General features: G+C 35.8%; 2 protein-coding genes and 1 non-coding gene across 4 annotated transcripts; all 3 read right to left on the bottom strand.

Moving 5' to 3' along the window:
• Nucleotides 1–866: 866 nt before the first annotated feature.
• On the bottom strand, nucleotides 867–6,329 carry LOC105794627 (glutamate--glyoxylate aminotransferase 2). Of its 2 annotated transcripts, XM_012623895.2 has the most exons (14): nucleotides 6,120–6,319; nucleotides 5,400–5,568; nucleotides 4,641–4,706; nucleotides 4,413–4,530; nucleotides 3,856–3,937; nucleotides 3,658–3,745; nucleotides 3,358–3,516; nucleotides 2,837–3,010; nucleotides 2,608–2,739; nucleotides 2,200–2,265; nucleotides 2,033–2,097; nucleotides 1,638–1,729; nucleotides 1,397–1,553; nucleotides 867–1,194 (listed from the first exon to the last, which is right to left on the bottom strand). In XM_012623895.2, exons 2-14 carry the CDS (start codon nucleotides 5,514–5,516, stop codon nucleotides 1,065–1,067), a joined length of 1,446 nt encoding a protein of 481 aa, XP_012479349.1. In that variant the 5' UTR covers nucleotides 5,517–5,568; nucleotides 6,120–6,319; the 3' UTR covers nucleotides 867–1,064. The 2 variants fall into 2 exon arrangements, with proteins under 2 accessions (XP_012479349.1, XP_012479346.1); XM_012623892.2 differs by having other exon boundaries at nucleotides 1,397–1,729; nucleotides 6,120–6,329.
• Nucleotides 6,330–7,112: 783 nt separating this feature from the next.
• On the bottom strand, nucleotides 7,113–11,796 carry LOC105794628 (uncharacterized). The gene is given in 11 exon segments (XM_052628489.1): nucleotides 7,113–7,504; nucleotides 7,652–7,737; nucleotides 7,849–7,972; nucleotides 8,141–8,248; nucleotides 8,400–8,481; nucleotides 9,151–9,203; nucleotides 9,295–9,378; nucleotides 9,628–9,785; nucleotides 9,902–10,381; nucleotides 10,837–11,394; nucleotides 11,471–11,796. Coding segments are annotated over 10 exon segments (1,773 nt in total). The 5' UTR covers nucleotides 11,213–11,394; nucleotides 11,471–11,796; the 3' UTR covers nucleotides 7,113–7,282.
• Nucleotides 11,797–15,513: 3,717 nt separating this feature from the next.
• Nucleotides 15,514–15,620, bottom strand: LOC128040164 (small nucleolar RNA R71). The gene has a single exon (XR_008194823.1). It is a non-coding gene; the product is annotated as a small nucleolar RNA R71 (small nucleolar RNA).
• Nucleotides 15,621–22,289: the final 6,669 nt, after the last annotated feature.

Raw genomic sequence — 22,289 nt, forward strand, 5'->3', positions numbered from 1 at the left:
CCAATGGAAGACCTAGAAGTGAAATCAAGTGTTTCACTTTGGGTCAAAATAAAATTATAAATATTTTAAGGTTGGGCTAAAAATTGAAAGAATTTAAATTTAGATATTAATTTAGGTTAAAATAAAATTTTTTTCCACTGAATTTACTTTTTGTATTTAGTTGGTACATAAATTTTTCTGAGCCTAAGTAGTGTTTGAATTTAAATTTTATCATACACTTTCGTACTTTTGCAGTAACACTATTAAAATTTAATGACATGACACTAACAAAGAATCACAAAATAACACTTGATAGACCCTTATTATGATACGTGACAAACCTAAACAAAAATAAATAAAAAAACTTTCGCAAGGAGTTTAATAAGTATAATTTTTAATTTTACTTAAAAATATTTTTAAATGACTAAAATAAGAACTACCTAAAATTTAAATAACTAAAATAAAAATACATTAAAAGTTAAATTACAAAATTACAAAGATTTCATTTTCATCACCACTATAAAAGCCCCCTTTAACTAGAAAATTTACCCTAAAAACCATACAAGGAATTGACGTCAAATTACTGTCAGCTAAACTGATATGCTTAGTTGGAGGATAAACTCGTCTGCCACTCTCTCGACAAAGTAAAGGAAAATAAAAGAGACAAAAATGTACAGTATTTACCTATTCAGATCATCAGTCACCGCCTGTCAGAGCCGGCCAATATACGATCAAAATACAATCAAATTTTCAAAAAGAAAAAAAAAAAACTGACAGGGAACAAATCTCAATCTCAACCTCAATGACGCATATATTACAGCAGCATGTGTTAGCAGATTGACAGCAGATAAAGAACATAATTCAGATTTTGCAAAAGAGACCCATAATTCAGTAGTAGAGATTCCATGAGAGATGTCATTAGAGAAAAAGGAAAGAGAGAAGCAGGGGTAAATCTTCAGCAGGATTTAAGTTTTACAGCTCAAGGACAAGGAGAACATGAATAAAGTTTTGCAACATGTATTATAGAGTGGTTTGCCATAGCTAATTAATAGATAAATACAGTATTAAGGACTTCTAAACATGCTTCACATCCTTGAACGATTCCAGTTATCTTCATATTGAGCCATGAACTCGTCGTTGAATTTCTTGAAACTCGACATGATTTCAGGCATGTCTTCCTCAGCAGGTAGAATTGTAGTCCTCAAGTGGAAAACCCTGTTTATGGAAAGCATATAATTAGAAACACCATGTATACATATATGCATAATTTAAACTATACGAATAAATAGCACAACTGATCTATGCAAATCATCTAAAGATGACCAGAGAAAACAGAAACAAATAAAACATTTTTCCCGGAAAGAGAAACAAGAAAGATGATCATTAAAATTAGGAAGTAATGAATATGGAGAAGTACCCTTCTTTTTGTCCGAATCCGGAGCCCGGGACAGTTGAGATGCCTGTTGCTTCCAACAACTTGAGACAGTAGAAAACATCTGGGACTTTTCCTGCCTGTTTGGCAGCTTCTATAGCTTTTGGTGGTAAGCGTAATTGAGGAAAAGAATACATGGCACCTGTATGATAGCCAAGAAGAAGTGCTGAGAAGAAATCACAAAAAACAAAAGCTTTTGAGTGACCTGTTGATAACAACGATTTACCTTCAGTGAAATTACAAACCACATTTTTGCAGCTGTTAAATCCATCAGTCATTATCCTTGCTCTTCTTCTCAATGATTCAAGGATTCCTTTGCTGCAAGTATTAAACAACATTGTTAGTTAAAGTTGGAAGGAAAAAAAAGCATTGTTCCATTCCATGGTAGAAATCAGAATCCTAAAGTTCAAACCAACTTATAAGTTTCCCCAGGTACATTATTTTACCAATAACCGAAAAAAAACTTCTCTCAATGATTTCTAGCACCAAATTTTAGATGGTTCAAAAGGCGTTCACTTAACATGATCATTAGAGAGCTGAAAATGCAACCTCCATATTCAGTAAACCAGAAAGAAAAACGTGGATTAACTAAGTCTTTGCAAACTTTCTTAGTAGGCATACCTTTCCCTAACAAATTGATCATATGAAACATCTCCAGGTTTGAGTGGGTTGACCATCAATCCCATCTGTAAAGAGAAGACGTAGCTTACTCATCTTATGGTTAACAGAACTAGAACCGAAACATTGAATTGCTCAAATTCACAGAAAATATGATGACATTAACTCACAAATATCTGAGCGGGAACATTAGGACTGAGGGATATTGATGCAATCTTGTATATCTCGTCAACTGTCTGTAATATAAAAATCATGAAAGCAAAACAGAACTGAGCATCAGTTCAAGGATCAATGTTGTGTTTGATTTCCAGAAGAAGTCTATGAATGTGAATATGTAATATGGTAAAGCAATTTAGTTGTGTTTATAAATAGAATGAATCATGATAAATTTATCCAGTTGACAATCATCAAAGTAGGAAAATTGCTTTTAATACCTTTGGAAGTAATTTTAACATGAAAATTCGACAGCAATAATGCTAAAATCATTTTACAATGCATCATGTATTGACATTTGGGAGACATTCTTGGCTCCCTCTGAAAAACATGAAACTCATTAGGCAAATTAAAACAATGCAAACCTTTGGAGGAATGTTGGTCATCTCAAAGTATCCCCCTCGCTGCCCACATTCACCCCAATATCCTTTAGACACAGTGTGGAAAGAAACGAGCTGGACATCCTTGCTAATTGGTGGCCCCATATCCATCAACACCTTCCAGTGGTAAAAGGAAAAATATGCAATTAAAAAAATTGAAACTCCATGAAAAAGATTCAGATGTAGTTTGATCTAACAGCAAGATGGCATCTACCTTTCTAGAACTGATAAAGGGGCGCTCGTCCTGGTATATATTCTGTTGGTAAACCTCATCTCCAAGTAATACCAAGTTTTCTTGGTAACAAAAATTCAATATTTCTCTTAAATTAGCTTCACTGAGACACTGACCAGTAGGGTTCCCAGGGTTAATAATTACCATTGCTCTCACCTGGTCATATACAGCATAAAAGAGATTCAGTTACCAAAACAAAGACAGGTACTGTAGTCTTAAATCCAAATGGAAAAAACTTGTAAAAGTGTAACACACAGCTTTTACAAATTTGAGCAGGGAAAATAAATTTGGGAGGTAAAACTGTTTGTTGCCAGCCTAAATAAATCAAAACTTGAAGTCTCAACATGAAGAATGGGGTAATTTAGTCAAATAAACTATCTATGCTTATGATTTTTAATCAGGCCTCATTTTATCCATCAGTTCATCCAATTGAAATGTTTGCATAGTTTCAGACCATATCCTCAAATTCTTTCGTAAACAAGAAAAACAAAAAGTATACTAACAGTTATTCCTTTGAAGCGAGCCTGTGCAACTGATTCACGAAGATTGTTTACGTCCAGCCCCCAGTTTGCAGTCTCTTCTAGGTAGTAAGGAACAAGTGAACCGCCAAAGAGAGATATTGTAGCTGAGTAAAGTGGATACTGTGGAACAGGAACCAAAACCTGGCAAAGCAAAATTTTGAATACAATATGACAATATGGGAACATAGTAAATCTGAATTATAAGCCAGAAGACATGATACGAAACAATGACAAAGATGATGAAATTATGTTCTAGCAAAATGGATGAGGAAAATATGTTACCCCATCCCCTTGACCACGGATAATACAATTCAAGATCTGCATCACACCTTTGCTGGCACCGTCAGTGAGAAATATGAGCTCTGGGTCACTGCAATTGGTAAAAGAAGCAAAGAACCACTAAGCTCACAACTTTGGAACCAAAAAGGAATTCTTTTGTAAGAAAGGTGATATTAGGAGTGATAGTATCTAGATTATCACCTAGGATACCCATCACGCCTCTCAATGAATTCAGCAACCTCCTTCCTAACGCCTGGAATACCTCTGGAATCACTATATGCACCTAGATGTATGGTGAAGGAACAAACAAATGTTATTTGTATTGTAGATCATGTTCGAATTCCTTAAAATTCTGAAAACCATTTGGCACTGTTCATGGATCAGCTACAGTAAAATACTTGTAAGTACTAACTAAAATTGAAGACTAAGGTATATGAAAGAAAGGGTTAATTAAAATGTATTATTAGTACTTATTTAAAATAACAACATTCAGCAGAATATAAAAATACTTCAAATAAATGACAAGATAAAAATTGCCAATTGTGATGCGGTTTATTGGTAGAATGTTGGGACTCTAAGTTACAGTGAACAGGAACGAAAACCTTGGCAATCTCAAATACTGAAGAGATATATGACTAAAAAATTAGTAGATTATTTAACAAGTAGACTGAAGAAAATAAAATGCAAGTCATTAAACAAACAGGAGGTATTTCAGGTGGTTTAACAACAATTTTCGTATAAATAACACAATGATATACCTAGACCACCAGAAGTCAATGAAAGATAATGTTTTGCTCTTGCAATGGCATCAGCAGGAAATATAAGTCCTACATTAGGATCATCTAGCAGAAATGGGGCTTGGCACAAAGCAACCACCTGCAGTAGTACAGATTAGTTGGTTCAATACATGCTATTAATAACTGAATGAGCAACACAGAATAATTCCAACAGATGAAAACTTAAAAACATAGAACTGATACATATACCTGACGAGGGAAAGTCAGTGGCTTCTGTCCAAGAGCTTGAGGATTGCCAACATTTGTGAAAATAATCTGCATACATAAAAATAAAAGCAGCTAAACAAACTAACATATCCACATTATTTTTTTAATAAAAAATCTAATAGTGCCATGTTTTTGGAGCTCCACTCAGTAATGACATGCAAAATAATCAACCAAAACACCAAAACATATAAATTCTGAAATTGATTCTTATAGAGAAGCACTAGATACATGGAAGTGCATGCTCCCCCAGCAAACAGTGGACTTCATATACTGCAAAGAGGTTCATGTAGACATTTTAATTGTGTTTGACACAAGGAATCCCTCCTTGAGAAGCTTTAGGACAAAAGATGAAAATAGAATCAAGGCAGGCATTTATCTAGGAAACTAGTAGTCCAATCACTTAATACTCAAAAGGCACTAAATAAGTTACAATTAAAAAAATAAAGAAAGAAATAATAAAAAGATATCATAAGTACAAGCTGCATGTACTTGAATGGTAAATAAGTACTCTAAGTCTAGCTCAAACTGTGATTATACTAATAATGATAATTTTTCAAAAATATCTAAGAACAACAGAATGGTCTTAAATACCCCAACGAAGAATATGTAGGAAATAGGCATTTACACATTCTCTGTTGATAGCAAAAGCTAAAAGCACCAACATATAAAACTCTGCGAATTCAGCATACGAAGCAGAACTGCATGCTGAAATAAAATAAGAAGAAAGCAGGAAAAACATACCTTCTTCCCTTCCTTCTGAAGCTCAGAAGCTCGAAGATACAACTCACCTCTAACTGCATATTGAACTTTCTTCACGTTTTCATTCATTGTCTCATAGTCTAATGCCTTAAGACCCATGATGCCCAAGTTCCTTCCTTGAACTTAACGATATATGGACTCGGTACCCAACCTGTAAGAGAACTACAAAGCATAAGTCCAATTTAACATTTTGGTTTTGCATATAAGTTTATTAGTTGGCTTTCCAGTTCCGATACGAGAGTAACAATCAGCAAAACAGTTCGAACGTTATAATATAATCACTATAAATTCGCTCTAATCCTAAATCTTAAAATCGGGTCTAAACATTTGAAAAGAAAAAAAAACATCGGCTCTAAGGTTCATATGATAGGAAAACATGCATTAATGAAAAGGATTAAAAGGAAAATCATAAAGTGAAAGAGAGCTTCTTGCGATGCGATCAATGCAATTATCAGTGAATAAGGAGCCAAGCCAGAATACTAGAAAATCCAGGCATAGAAATGCATTTAGAAGTTTGAAAACAGTCAATAATCAATAGTCTATCAACAAAATCACACGGTTACCTTATACCCAAAACCAAGAATCCGTAAAATTCAGGACCTAAACTCAATTAATTATGAATTACCAGAAAATCCAAACAGTTCACCCTTAAACTAAACAGGGAAGTGCAGAACAGAAAAAAACTCCTTAAACGAGGCTAACCCGTGGGATGAGTGGAGTTGAAACTGATATCCCGAGGTGTGCAGAGAAAAGGGCAGGCACAGATTTTATGTGTAGTTTATTGTGTTGCAAGTGTCAGAGACTTTTTCATGTCAGGGAAAGGCAATATATACAAATAAAGAATTGATATATATAAAGATGTGGCAATGTGTAAGGATTTGAAAGCAGTGGCAGCAGCAGAGCCACTGAAAAAAGGGATTTATTTTGAAAATGTGGGGATGTTGTGTTTTATCTTAAAAAGATCAAAACACAAAGGATAAAATTGATCGAGGAGGTGTGGTGTAGCTTCAAACTGTGAGTTATTGGTAGATAATGAACCCTTTGGGGACTCCCTCACATCTTCTTTGGACTCATGTTCAACATTGGTCGCTCTCACCAACTCCCAAGTGTGGTTCACGTTCCATTCTTTAGAGGAATTTTCTCATCTAATGGCAAATGGTAGTAGGGTAATTTGGTCAACTTTCATGAATGAATTATTATGAATATTAGAGAACGTCAATCATTGTTGTTTATTTATTTTTATATTGAACATAGAGACCAAATTAAAAGCTAAATGTCTTAAAGATGGATGGCGAATGCCTTTTTCATCGGTGATAATGTTGCTGCCCTAGGAACTTCAACCGGAATGAACGGATATCAATATAATCCTAACAATCAGTCATTGATATAATTTGATGAGACGAATTAGGAATAACAAAATCAATAAGCTTAATTGATTAACAATAAATGAATAAATTTTGATTTGTATGAAGTGATGATCTTGACTCGTATAAAATAGTAGTTAACCGGATGTTCATTTGGTATGGGTTCAAATCGTGTTATCCCATCCCCATTCTTAATATTGTATAAATAAATAAAAAGACAATAAATGAATATATTCTATTTATAATATATATATATAAATATTTTACCTAAACTCAAACTTTCTTTTAAGAGAATTACTTTTGAGGATAGTAAATATATAGAAAAAAACAATTAATCAATGACATTGGATTTGCAACTAATTTTTAGATGGTACAAAATTTTAATGCTATCAAAAAACAGAAATAAGAAAGATATCAGTAAAAGACCACTTTCTCTCCTCTAATTAAGAAAAAGACCAAAAAAATGCGAGAGAGAAGCAGGCAGTGCTTCATACAAGTTCATTATTTTACTTTGTGCGACATCTTTATATAATTTAGGAGCCTCTTATGGGCCTTACCACTGTCAATGGCTTCTTTGGCTCTTTCCAAAGCTAAGGACACGTCTTCTGCACCATCACATCCTAGTAAATGATCCACAATTCCAGCATTCAAAACAATCCGGTCATATGCCGGCCCTTTTTCACCTCGAAGAGCTGCCAAACCCAACTCGATATTCTTCGATACCTGATATATTATAGCAAACATGGTCATTTGACAACAGGTTTTCAAAAATAACAAACAAAAGAGACTGAGGCAAAGAGGAGTTTCATCTCCACCCTTTCTGGTGGTTGGTTGGAAGGGGATATATAGAAAAGGATTTTCGAATTTTACCGATCTATTGGTTCTTGGAGTATCAGTTGGTTCAAAACCATAGTCCATTGCATTAACCTCAAGCCTGAAACTCTGACGTGATACACCTGCAACGTTAGGATATTGGTTGGCATTAAAATTCTGCAAATAATCTTATTTCCATTGGATATCCAGAGAGCTTTTGAAATGGATTAAACAATACAAAGCTAAATACGAACCATCCATTTCACAAGCTGATTCTATGCCTACCGAACGAAAACCAGAACAATGGTTCACAGGAAGTCCTTTTGATGTGCTTGCTGATCGCAACCTAGTTGTCATTGAGAGGGCACCTTCTTCACCCTTAAATAACAGCAGTCTCAAACATTTAAGTGTTTTGTTTGGATTACTCGTTGATTTTTTCAGAATTTAAATTGAATCAATATATCTTGAATATCATAAAGGAAAAGTCCAAATTTATTCTTTTACTCCATTACCAAATCATTTTTTAATTTAACATGAAGTGCTAACCTTCACTACTAAACCAGAATGAACATCTCTTCTTTTCATAAGCATTAACAATGGTTCCTCATAACCTTCATGATAGAATCCAGCAACAATTGATTCCCTCCCCTTTGCCTGTTAAAGAAACACAACATTCCTTGAGAAATCAGCACACCAGTCTACATTAGGAACTTTTAGCTAGATAAAGCATCCTAAAAATGTATCCACATATGTACACAATATTCACAATATATTAAATTAACATTGCTATCACATATACACTCACCCTAATAAATTGCTGAACCTTTTCAGTTGTTGCCAGTGATGGACGTTTCTTTATTTGCTCCCTCAACCCAATCAGTGAATATCTATGAAAATCATAAAAGATTCTTTACCTCCTTCATTCTATTATAGGAAATAAACATAACTGGTTACACCGGCGGTGATACAAATCAAGTACAACACTTCCAATGAGAAGTGAAAAACCAAAATCCTAAGACTTTTCAGTTCAATAGTGTTATGTTTCCTGATAAGAAACCACTTTAACCAAATAGACCATAAACTAATAGAATTCTTAAATTAAGTATCTAATTACATCTAAGTTTTGGAGAACAAAGAAGAAAAAGAACTGTGGAATTATAACCCAAGAACAAACAATGTTAGAGATCTATTTCTTAGGTGCTCAGGTTTTCAACCGAAATAAGATCATATGCAGAACTTCATGCAAAAGGAAATAAAATTTAAAAGGTACTATGTTTTTAAACATGTTACAGTTACTCATCATGAAAAAGGAGAAAAGATGTACTAAAAAATTGATTGCAAGAACAGGCTAGCTTTTTCAGGAGCAATACCTTTTGAACATGGAACTAGATAGAAATGTTAACATTAAGTATGTTGAACCTTTATCCATTTTTATTTCCAATTCCCTTTTTGTTTTATTCACTTTTTTTTTTCTTTTTTTTTTTCTTTTTGCAATAGGGATAAAAAAACTGTTAAGTAAAAGAAATACAATAGCTATATTTGGTTAGATTCCATACAAAGATGGGCGAGCTTCACGTTTACTTATGTAAGCAAAACCAACCTCCTCAGCCTGAAATAACAATGTTAAAAGTTTCAGCAACAAAAGATAAAACAGGATGGAGGGGGTAGTCAAAGAGGGAGAAGAGTAAGTGAGAACCAACTTCAATAATTTTTTTTCCTTGATGCAAGGATAAGTTTGTCTTTGCTCCCATAAACTTCAGCATTTGTTCTTCAGTTACACCCTCCTGTGAAAAGGAAGACTTCCTTATGATGAATTCAACATTAGGAGAGATGAGTGTGCAAAACGGTACAAGCATCGACACTAGTATTTTGAAACTCAAAACAATTTTATAACAGAAAAGGATGCTATACTTTCAAACGGACTTGTACTTGGAAGATGAATTGCAGCAGTTGCAACATCAACACCTAATTCTTAATTTCCACAATTAATCATAATAGAGAAAGTGATTCACACAGGAAAACTGAGAACTTACCTTAGGTGGCATCCATTCCACACCATGAAGCAAGGAAGATTCACCATAACAGGATCTAACTGCAGCAACAAACAATGTGCTCCTAAAGTATCGTGTGTTTCCGTCATAAGGCTCACCATAATGAGTTAAGGATCTAACATCAGCAACTGGAGCAGGACCTGAATTTACTCAATAGATTAACCAGAAGATAATAAGTTTCATTTTGTTGAAATATCTTTCAATGCAGCATCCTAACAACATTTCCAAAAATAAAATAAAAATGTAAATCACATACCAAGTTCATCAAATGCAAGGCAGTATGCCTTAAGTTCACGATCTGTTTCCCTGTTCATACGCTGACCAATTAAGAATGCTGAAAGCAATGATTCACTAATTCCATTGGATTTTCCATCTTCCAATTTCAATGTGAGAACATCTTTAAGAACACCTTGGATTTCCTCATATCCTAGGTGACCTCCAGCCAAAATTTCTCTAAGTGCACCAACCAATCTCATTTCACTCGTGCCATTCCCAACAAATTGTGGCCCTACCGCACTTCCTAATCCCATTATAGACCCTTCAGGATCAGCAATGAAGATAACATCAGGTGGTAGTGCTCGTACAAGAAGCGGACAAAATTTTTTCATTGCACACCTTTCTCCTTCACTCCATTGTGTTGCTTCGGGAAAAGCATTTGCACGGATTGTCATTCCAGCAAAGAATGCTCCAAGTTGTGCTTTCGAGACTTGTTCTTCATCTTTCAGTTCTCCCCTAACTGTCAATATCTGCAAAACATGTTAGAAAATAGGTCCTAGAACCAATGGTCTTGAATGAGGCATATTGAGTTGATAAAACAAACTTATCACTTAATATAGCGATACAAGGTTTTCCTTATGGATCAAAGCCATCTACTAAGTGGGACAAAACGCAGGAGATACAATGACATTGCAAAAGAATTAATGAGATACGATTATGTATCCTTATGCATCAAAGTCATTTCTCTAAAAATTTGTTCCTAGTCATTGTATTGTCAAATACAAGCCGTTGGTAATGCTCAAAGGCTGACATATGTTAAACCTACATTCAAATTCCAAAGTAAAAATAAATGAGTTGAAAAATGCAAATCCCTATACTAAAGCAACCTTTAGTTAAACTTAATAATTGGTATTAACTTTAAGATAATTTAGATAATAAAAAAAAAGGAGGTTAGGTTATAAGAGAGAAACGGACCTGATCTTAAAATGGTGTCCAAAACCTTAAACGTCTGCTCCTCGGAGAGCGGTCTTGTCTGAGTGGGGCCAGTACAAACCCGAGCTTGAGCTTCAAGCACCGTCTGGTTCGGCTTCAGCAACTTAGAGTTTCGATATGTTGAAGAAAGCGACGGGTTTCTAGTATCGGATTCTTTAAGCCCTAACTGCTCGATAGTTGCAGAGTCCAGAACAGCTCTCGTGGCGACGAAACGCGGTTTACGTCATACCAAACGGTGGCGGCCATCCATATTCAAGAAATGAAGCGAGGTCCAAGTTCGGGATGGATTAGGATTGCGAGAGTTGATTTGGATTGAAGAGAAACAGAGTGTAGGTTCTGGAGTAAGCAGCGCTCTCATTTTGAGCGTTAGATTAATGTTTTTGTCCGTTACTGTTGTTTTTCTTTTCGAGAAAAAGGCTACTCTTTAATATGGGATTTGTGTTTTTTTAAGGTAAACTTATATATATATATATATATATATATAAAGACCATGAATTCTCTGGAAATTGTTAGTGCCTCTCATTCTCAGTCGGCCGATATCTGGAAACGAAAAAAGTCAGATTTAAAGAAGAAGGTGGTATTGTGGATGTTGAAATGATAGAGGATTCGGGCTCACCGTCAAATGGCTCGGATTCACCAGCAAAGGCTTCTTGGAAGCAGATGCTATTGGGAAAAAGGAAACATAATCAAGATGAAAGGCTGCAATCTGTTGAGAAGGATAGTGATGGAGATGTTGAATTTCTAGAAGGTGAAGTTTCAAAAACTATGGTTGACGACATCCCGACTATAGAATTTTCGGAAGGTATTCAATAGATCCTGTTCAAGGATATAGAGATTACAGTGATGCTGAAATTGTTGGATAGGAATATTGGTTATGCAGCCTTGTTTAATCGGATTAGTAGCTTATGGCGTCCAACTAAGCCCTTATATCATTTTTTGGCTAAACTTAAGTGTATTGAGGATTATAACAAAGCTCCTTAGCAACGGCCTTGGATTATATATGGCAAATATCTCACTGTTCAGCTATGGACAAAGTATTTCAATCCCATCAAACCTTACTCGAGTATGGTGTTGGCATGGATTAGGTTGTTGAGTCTTCTGCTTTATGTATAAAAGGAGAATATTGGAAGAAGTTGGAGGCTTGGTGGGTAAGGTGGTCAAGTTTGATCTTAATACTGACAGCAAAACAAGAGGTCGTTTTGCTAGAATGGTCGTTTTTCATTTACCTTAATAAACCTCTTGTTTCCCAAGTTATGGTGAACGGAGAATTGCAAAATGTTGAGTACGAAGCTTTACCGACCATCTGTTTTGCTTGCGAAAAATATGGCTACTTTAAGGATCAATGTAGTTTGCCGACGGTTGAGAAGAATAACATATACGGGGAAGTCAGTGGAAACGTGGTGAATTCGACGTTTGAGGGCGAGGGATCTGAGTTCAGCTCGTGGATGGTGGTGGAGTGGAAATCTTGAGGGGTCAGAGAAATTTGTGAAATCAGAGGGGAGAAAATCAAGGAAATGATAGACTGGGGTCGAGATTTTTGGTCTTAAATAGGAAGGAGAATCTAGTCTTAACGGATGGATAGTAGGAAGATAGGAACTCGAGGGGAGGGGCTGCTAAGGAATTTAGTAAGTTTGAGGGAGAAACTGCGCGATTCTTGAGGGAAGAAAAGGTAAGTGATACTGTTTTGTCGGTGGCTCCTACCAAAGAAGGGGTTGACCAGAGTACTAATAAAAATATGGTTGTAACACCCCTAACCCGTACGCGTTGCTAGATTAGGGTTACAGAGCATTATCGTACAAACGAAACATTTAAACATACATTTCATATACTATCATAAACATATTGTAAAACTAATCATTCACATACATATCGTTCCTAAATCGAGCCTTCGAGGCCCTAAACATACCTCAGAAACAATTCGGGACTAATTTGAAATCATTTGGAAAGTTTAAGAAAAAGTTACAAAATTTTGACTATAAGGGTCACGTGGCCGTGGCCAGGCCTTGTGCCTCACACGATTGAGACACATGTCCGTGTCTCAGCTCGTGTAACCTTCGAACTAAGGACACACGGCCATGTCCCAACCCATGTCTTCACCCATGTAACTCTCTGAGTAGGGTCACACGGCTGTGTCACACGCCCATGTGCCGGGCCGTGTAACTCTCGAAATAGCCCCATTCGCCAGTGTGCCAGGCCGTATGCTAGGACGTGTAACTAACTAACTTGCATGCAAAGGAACCTACAGGAGTCATACGACCATGTCTCAGGCCGTGTGGACATAAATTTGCCCAAAATAAAGCCATTTCCAACACCAAAACATGCATAAACCTTTAGGCTTTTTGTGCACTGTAAACGGAAAAATATATAGGATATTTTCCTATATAATTCATCACCTTTTTACTTAAAATTGTTGTTAAAACCAAGTAATTGTTTAATAAATTAATGAAATATGTGAAAATATGAAATTAGGACATAGAAATTATTAAAATGTGATTTTATGTTTTATTATATAGTTTTCATGCATAAAATGGCATATTTTATATTAATTTAAGCATATTATATTTTTAAGCTATGAAGTGGGCCATGCATGATTAAATTAAATAATAAAATATAATGTTATATTTTAATAATTTATTATAAATATTTCATTAATAAAATTGGGTTTAATTAATTACGTAAATTGATTAATTAAAGTAGTTAAATTAATTTATTTGGTCATCTAAACTATCTGCTAATTTTGACAGGTCTGAGAGTTTTCTTTTAATTGCAAAACCGTCCAAAGTGGGGACCAAGTCAACCCAATTTTTGGCTGCACATGGCTTATTATAAACCAATTTTTGGTTTAATTATACAAGGCCCTTGAAGAGTTGAAGAAATTAGAGATTTACCTGAAGATTTATTGGAGACCGAGTCTTAGTCCTGAGTTGTTGTGGCATTCAAATTGACCAAAAATCAAGGAAAAATCAGCCACATTTCCTCAATTCATGGCTGGCCACTCTTGGAGGAGGTCTCAAAGGATGGACACTCCTAATTTTAGCAAACTAGCTCCCTTGCCTCACTTATAAATAAAAGCTCATTTCTCATCATCCATCATCCATCATCCCTCATCTCATTATCCCTCTCATCTCTCATCCTCTCTCTCAACTCTCTTAGCTCTCACACCTATCATCATCCTTGCATAAGGATTTTATCAAATTAGCCTCTTAAAGAGCCCTTGGTCGGCCACCTTGGAGAACCTTTAGCAAAGGAGCAACGCAAAGAAGCGAAGGAGCCTCGTCAGTCAGAGTCCAATTTCGTTCATACGTGATTAAAATGTACCTAAATTAGCTGAACGATCCTAACCAGACGACGGCTAATGGATGCATAATTGAAATGTGCATGCTCAATTTAGTTCCTAACTCGATTGAATTGTAGGTTGCATAACAACTCTAACCAAGCACTGTTATCTGCATAGTTTTTAGATTTGTGTGATTAAATTGTTTCAACCCTAACACGTCCCTGTTACCTCACACGAATGCTAAGAAACCCTTAGTAAATAAAGATCAGTAAAATGCGTATTTACTATGTAAAGGATTCTGAAAAAACCTAATGTGGTTTCCAAACTCATGAAAGATCGAATTGCCATGGAATGTTTTTCTGAATGTTATTAAGCATGTTGATAATAAATTGAGTTTAATTAAAGTAATTATCCTAGTTTATTTATGTTATAATTGTTGCAAGTTGTGTTTAATTTTACTAAAATCTATTTCATTCATATAGTCTACATATTAGGTTAATTTACATTAGGGATCATTGCATCTAGTTTATACCACTTCTCAACTATATTTTGTTTTTATTTTTCAAATTGTTAAAATAATTTTACAAATTAAGTGACTTAGCACAAATACAATCCCTGTGGAGGCGATAACTTGATACTTACTTATTACTTGATAACGATTGTGTACACTTGCACAAACCCGAGCGTTACAAGTTTTTGGCGTCATTGCTGGGGATTGTCAACTATTGCCATAGTCATTTTTTTTGTGAAATTATTTATTTTCAATTTAATTTATTTCTAACATTACTAACTTATTATTTTTAATTTTTGTGATTTTCTTCTCAGGTGTTTATGAGCATAGATCGAATTATCAATTTACTCACTGTAGACCCTGAAATTGAGCGAACTTTCAGACAAAGAAGACGTGAACGAACAACTCAAAGACAAGTCGAGATGGACCTTGGAAATCAGAATCAAGATCAAGGTAATGAAGCCGATTATGTTCGAAATCCCATCCTCATTGCCGATGATAGGGATCAATGCATCAGACAATATGCTGTGCCACTTTTCAGTGAGTTAAACCCATGAATTAGAAGGCCAGATATTGAGGCAACCCAGTTTGAATTGAAACCAATGATGTTTCAAATGCTACAAATGGTGGGCTAATTTAGTGGTATGCCCACAGAAGATCCACATCTCCACCTTCGATTGTTTATGGAGGTGAGTGATTCATTCAAGATAGTCGGTGTGACTGAAGCGTACTGAGGTTGAATTTGTTTCCATACTCGTTGCGAGATCGAGCACGAGCATGGCTCAATTCATTGCCACCAAGTTCCATATCTACATGGCAGGAATTAGTAGAGAGATTTTTGGTTAAGTATTTCCCATCTAGCAAAAACGCTAAGTTGAGGAACGAGATCACAACTTTCCAGCAATTGGATGACGAGTCTTTGCATGAGGCTTGGGAGCAATTTAAGGAGTTACTTCGTAAGTGTCCTCATTATGGGATTCCTCATTGTATCCAGTTGGAGACATTCTATAATGGTCTCAATGCACATGCAAGATTGATGGTAGATGCTTCCGCGAATGGTGCAATTTTGTCTAAGTCTTATAATGAGGCTAATGAGATCATCGAGAGGATCGCGAGTAATAACTATCAATGGCCAACAAATCAAACAGCTTCAGAAAGAAGAGTAGCTGGAGTTTATGAAGTTGACTCTCTCACTTCGTTATCGGCTCAGGTATCGTCTATTTCATTTATGTTAAAACAGTTAACCACTAATAGTACTAATAATTTTACAGCTCAGCCACCAAGTCCGTTTGAAGTAGTTTCCTGTGTGTACTGTGGGGAAGGTCATTCTTTTGAGAAGTGTCCATCAAATCCTGAGTCAGTGTACTATGTGGGGAACCAATATCAAAATAGGAGTGGACAAGGACCCCAATCCAACTTCTACAATCCTTCATGGCATAATCATCCTAAATTTTCTTGGAGCAACCAAAGAAATGGATCGAACAATAACTTATTACAGGAAAGACCCAACCAATCTCAAGAGTTTAATCAGCAAGCTCTAAAACCACCTCAAGCTGAGGCATTAAACAGTTTGGAGAACTTGTTGAAAGCGTACATGGCAAAGAATAACGCTTTGATCCAAAGCCAAGCAGCAACACTGAAAAATTTGGAAAACCAAATGGGTCAGTTAGCTACGGAGCTTCGTAATGGTCCGCAAGGAACCTTACCGAGCGATACTAAGAATCCAAGAAATTTGGGTAAAGAACATATCAATGCAGTAGCATTGCGAAGTGGAAAGACTCTGGAACCCCGATTGATTGATGTCGATGATGAGCATGTTGAAAAGGAGGAAAGTCAACTAGCTGTTGAAGTTCCTACACCAAATGAATCAGAATCTGCAAAGTCTAACAAGGTAAACCCTGACCTAGTGAATTCAGATATTTTAACATCTTCTTTGGATAGAAATTTACCTACTCAGAAAAGTTATCTGGTTCAATCGAAAGTTCCATCACCTCCATATCCGCAAAGGTTGCAGCAACACAAGCAAAAATAGGAGGTGCAATTCAAGAAGTTTTTGGATGTTTTGAAGCAGTTACACATCAATATTCCGTTGGTGGAGGCTTTAGAACAAATGCCGAATTATGTGAAGTTTATGAAGGATATACTATAAGAAATGATTGAGTGAGTATGAGACTGTTGCTTTGACAAAGGAGTGCAGTGCGTTCCTGCAAAACAAACTGCCACCGAAATTGAAAAACCTAGGCAGCTTTACTATACCCTGTAACATTGGTGAATCTTACTGTGGTAAAGCTTTGTGTGACTTAGGAGTGAGTATCAACTTAATGCCTAAGTCTATTTTAAAGATGTTAGGAATAGGTGAAGTAAGACCTACAACTGTGACGCTTCAACTAGCGGATCGATGTTTAGCATATAAGAAAGATCGATAATGTTTTGGTAAGAGTTAATAAATTTATTTTTCCTACTGATTTCATTATTTTAAATTTTGAAGCAGATAAGAAAGTACCAATTATCCTTGGGAGACCTTTCCTAGCCACGGGAAGAAAGTTAATTGATGTGCAGAAAGGTGAACTCACTATGCGAGTTCAAGACGATTAGGTAACCTTTAACATTCTTAAAGCAATGAAATTTTCCGATCTTGCAGAGGAGTGTTCAGTTATGGAAGAGATAGAAACCTTGGTTTCTTTGGAAAGAAATTTTGAAGAAGATCTATTGGAGAAAGCTTTAGATCTTGACCCTTTGGAGGATGAAGAAGGTGAAGAAAACATGGCTTTGATGAAAGCCAATCCAAGAAATTATATTCAATCCACACGGTTTGAACTGTTGGAGTTAGAAGTCAGAGAATTTGTGCAACCCAAATTGTCAATCGAAGAACCACCTAAACTCGAACTAAAGGTACTTCATTCCTATTTGAAATACGTGTATTTAGGTGATTGTTCTACTTTACCTGTGATTATTTCAGCGGAACTGACAAAAGATCAGGAGGAGCAATTAATTGCTGTTCTAAAGAAATTTAAGAAAGTAATTGGTTGGAGCATAGCTAATTTTTGAGGTATAAGCCCTTCATTTTGCATGCATAAAATCATTTAGAAGAAGGTGAAAGAGCTCGAATTGATGGGAAAAGGAGACTCAATCCTATTATGAAAGAATTTGTGAGAAATGAAGTGATTAAATGGTTAGATGCAGGAATCATCTATCCTATTTTAGATAGTTCGTGAGTAAGTCCGGTACAGTGTGTGCCGAAGAAAGGTGGAATCATGATTTTTGAAAATGAGCATAACGAGTTAATTCTAATGAGAACTATTACCAGTTGGAGAATCTGTATTGATTACAGAAAGCTAAACAAAGCCACTCGGAAGGACCATTTTCCATTGCCTTTTATGGATTAGATGTTAGATCGACTGGCAGGTAATGAATTCTATTAATTTTTAAATGGCTATTCGGGATATAACCAAATAGTTGTAGCCTCGGAGGACCAACATAAAACAACCTTTACTTGTCCGTATGGTACATTTGCTTTTAGGCTAATGCCTTTTGGTTTATGCAATGCAATGGCAATATTTACTTATATGGTTAAAAATTTCGTCAAGATTTTCATGGATGATTTTTTCTATTTTTGGTAAAAATTATGATATCTGTTTGAGTAATTTAGCTAAGGTACTGAAGAGATGCGAAGAGACGAATCTTGTCCTTAATTGGGAAAAATGCCATTTTATGGTCAATGAAGGAATTGTCTTAGGTCACAAGATCTCAAAGAAAGGAATTGAAGTTGACAAAGAAAATGTGGACGTAATTGAAAGATTACTGACCCCAATTAATGTGAAAGGAGTCAGAAGTTTCTTAGGCCATGCCGGTTTTTATCGAAGGTTTATCAAGGATTTCTCGAAAATTTCTAAGCCGTTGTGTTTGTTGTTAGAGAAAGATACAGTGTTCAATTTTAGAAAAGCATGTTTGGAAGCTTTTGAAGATATAAAGAATCGGTCAATTACAGCCCCAATAATCGTTACACTTGATTGGAACTCACCTTTTGAGTTGATGTGTGATGCAAGTGATTATGTTGTTGGAGTTGTGATGGGTCAAAGAAGAAATAAAGTATTCCACCCTATTTACTATGCAAGTAGAACCTTGATGGGAGCCCAACTCAATTATACGGTAATTGAAAAGGAACTATTTGCTATAGTTTTTGCTTTTGACAAATTCCGTTCATATCTTATAGATACCAAAGTTACAGTATTTACTGACCATACGACCATTAAATACTTGCTCACGAAGAAAGATGCAAAACTAAGGCTAATTCGTTGGATACTTTTACTCCAAGAATTTGACCTTGACATCCAAGACAGAAAAGGTGTCGAAAATTAAGCAGCTGATCATCTGTCGAGGTTGGAGCAAGATAAGGTAACCCAGTCTAGTGTACCTATCAACGAGAATTTCCCAGATGAGCACTTATTTGAGGTAAGTCGAATTCATGAAATACCCTGGTTTGCTGATTTTGCCAATTATCTTGCATGTGGAATAATTCCTCGAGAAATGACATACCAACAAAGGAAGAAATTCCATTATGATAGTCGGTATTATTTTTGGGAGGATCCATTTTTGTTTAAAAAATGTGCAGATAATATAATCCGAAAATGTGTAGCTGAAAGTGAGATTGTTAAGATCTTATATCATTGCCATCAATCTCCAAGTGGGAGACACCTTGATGGTTCATGTACTGCAGCAAAGATTTTGCAAATAGGTTTCTTTTGGCCTAAACTATTTAAAGATGCTTACGCTTATGTGAAGAATTGTGATAAGTGCCAAAGAACCGGAAATATATCAAGGAGGAATGAGATGCCCTTGACAAACATTTTGGAGATTGAATTGTTTGACGTATAGGGCATTGACTTCTTAGGCCCATTTCCTTCTTCATATGGGAACAAATACATCTTAGTTGCCGTGGACTATATATCCAATTGGGTTGAAGCTAAAGCATACCCTACAAATGATGCTAAGGTAGTCATGCGATTCCTACATAAGCATGTGTTTACACGATTTGGGACACCAAGAGCTATTATTAGTGATGAAGGTTCTCACTTTGTAAACAAATGGCTTAAGTGGTTGCTTGACAAATATGATGTGAAGCACAAGATTGCTACTGCCTATCACCCCCAGTCTAATGGACAAGTTGAAAGAGTGAATTGTGAAATCAAAGGTATCCTTGAAAAGGTAGTATGCCCTAATAGAAAAGATTGGTCTCAAAGGCTCGATGATGCATTATGGGCCTATCGAACAGCATTCAAGACTCCGTTAGGAATGAGTCCTTATCGGTTAGTCTTTAGAAAGGCATATCATTTTCCATTAGAATTGGAGAATAAAGCTCACTAGGCTTTGAAGTAGTTAAATTTTGATATTAAGCAAGCCGGTGAGAGAAGGATGTTACAACTTGATGAGTTGGAAGAGCTGAGGTTGTTTTTCTATGAGAATGCCAAAATGTGTAAAGAAAGATCAAAGAGATGGCATGATAGTTATATACAACCTCGCGAGTTTAAAGAAGGTCAGAAGGTGTTGTTGTTTAATTCAAGGCTGAAGTTATTTCCTGGGAAGCTGAAATCCTGATGGAAAGGACCTTATACCATCCACCAAGTTTATCCTTATGGAGCTATTGAATTGTACGACAATTACGGAGGTACGTTTAAAGTTAATGGTCAACGTCTCAAACACTACTAGGATGGTGAAGTTGTGCGAGTTGAATCTTCGTTCAAATTAACAGACCCTTGATTTTTCATAAACTCGTCTTGTAAATAAATAAATAATTAGAATTTATTTTTCTTAATTTAGTTCATTTAATTAATTCTTCCTAAGGAGATTGGAACTTAAGCGGGACCGCTGTGACCCTTCCAACCTTTCTTGGGAATTAATTTAATGTAATTTGTTAAGAAAAAATCTTCTAATTAGGTTTTAAAATATTTTTCTAGTTTAAATTATTTTGTTAAATTTTAAATTTTTATGTTAATAAAGGGGGTCAAATTTGGCCCAAGTACTAATAAGTTTTTTTTAGTGAGATACTGTCTGAGTTTGAGGCCTAAGATAGCAAAAAGGAGGGAAAAAATTTAACCCTTGCCGTCACACCCATTACTTGCCGCCCAACCTCAAATCCCGAAAAGAATCTTTAGCCCTTTCTCTTTTCTTTGGCTGAAACTACCTAGTGTCGCCACAAGAGAATTGCCAAACCATCGACGTCACTGCCGCATGCAGCCGCTATCGCTGCTGCATACCACCATTGCTGCTGCACATTGCCACCACCATCGCAACTCCTTCGCTGTTGCAAGGTTTGCCGAAGCAAGATCCACCCTCTTTTACCAATTTCTCTTTTGCCTCTGCAAGCAAAAACTTTGCTTAATTTTCGGGAAAATACCATGTCTTGCAAAAGAATTAGATCGTCAAAAACTACTTTTGAAAACCCGATTTTGATCGATGAAGAAGTGAAAGAGCGATTTGATTCAATTTTCAAGCATCAACTTATGATGCTGAAAAAGGGTTTTAACCTGAAGAGCAATGATGTGATGGTTGTCCCTATGTTGATTAGAAAGATAATCAATGCTCTCAAGTGGGAATGATTCTGTGATGCTGGTTCACTTCTTGATGATGAACTAGTTCGAGAATTCTATGCTAGTTTGACTACACAAGATGCTGCTGAAGTCATCGTTCGAAAGAAAAATGTATCTCTTACTACTAAATCCATCAATGATTTGTTTAATTTACCTGATGTTGAGGATGATGAGTACTACCTTATGATAAACAATATCAATTGGGATTTTCTTCAACAAGTGCTTGATGTTGTGAAAAATTCGGGATTCCAATGGATTATAAGAAAGTATGGAAGCCATTCTTATTGAAGAGAATATTTAAAACCAGTATCAAAGGTATGGTTTTATTTTGTTCGCTACAGTTTTATACCTATCTCACATAGTTCCACCATCTCGATGGAACGAATGCTCTTGTTATATGCAATTTTGACAGAAAAGTCCATTAATGTTTGGAAAATTATACTGAAGGAAATTCACAATTGTGCTAAAAAGAAGGCAGGAAGTGCTTATTTCCCATCATTAATCACTTCACTTTGCTTAAGGGCCCGTGTTAAAACACAAGCAAATCTAAAGGGGCAGTATGTCCAAGGGTGCATCACAAGTCATGATCTTGAAAGGTTAGTAGAGAGAGTGCATGAGCTGAACCAAGGCAAACAAAAGGAACCAATTGAGCTAGAAACCGAAGAGTCAACAAACAAAACTAAAACTAAAGCTGATCCAGTTACAGACACTGAAGAAGAATCTGATAAGGAACCAAATAGTCCTCAACAAGCTGAAGGAGCTGAAAACTTTGAACTAAGGGTTGAGCTAGAAGAAGAACCAGTCAAGCTAAATGTTGAACCAGAATTTACGACTCCAATGCTGACTCCTGCAAGTACTTCAAAGAAATCGGAGCTGTCAATTTTGATGGATATGTGCAAGTTCATGCACAATCAACAACAAACTTACTAGAAATATGAAAAAATTAGGGATGATTCAATTCGAAATACTTTTAAGAATATCTCTAACACTTTCGTTCTTGAGTTCCCAAATGCTATCTTTGAGACATGGACAGAAGATATTAACGATGCAAGCATGAATA

The sequence above is a fragment of the Gossypium raimondii genome, chromosome 3, assembly GCF_025698545.1.
Source record: "Gossypium raimondii isolate GPD5lz chromosome 3, ASM2569854v1, whole genome shotgun sequence".
In the NCBI taxonomy this organism is placed as follows: Eukaryota; Viridiplantae; Streptophyta; class Magnoliopsida; order Malvales; family Malvaceae; genus Gossypium; species Gossypium raimondii.

What these genes read in the sequence shown, in the direction of transcription:
- LOC105794627 (XM_012623892.2), bottom strand. Translation starts at nt 5,516, where the DNA reads ATGGGTCTTAAGGCATTAGACTATGAGACAATGAATGAAAACGTGAAG. An exon ending in TTCAGAAGGAAGGGAAGAAG is followed by an intron (nt 4,707 to 5,399) that starts GTATGTTTTTCC and finishes TTATGTATGCAG; the next exon opens with ATTATTTTCACAAATGTTGG. An exon ending in GGATTCGGACAAAAAGAAGG is followed by an intron (nt 1,195 to 1,396) that starts GTACTTCTCCAT and finishes TTCCATAAACAG; the next exon opens with GGTTTTCCACTTGAGGACTA.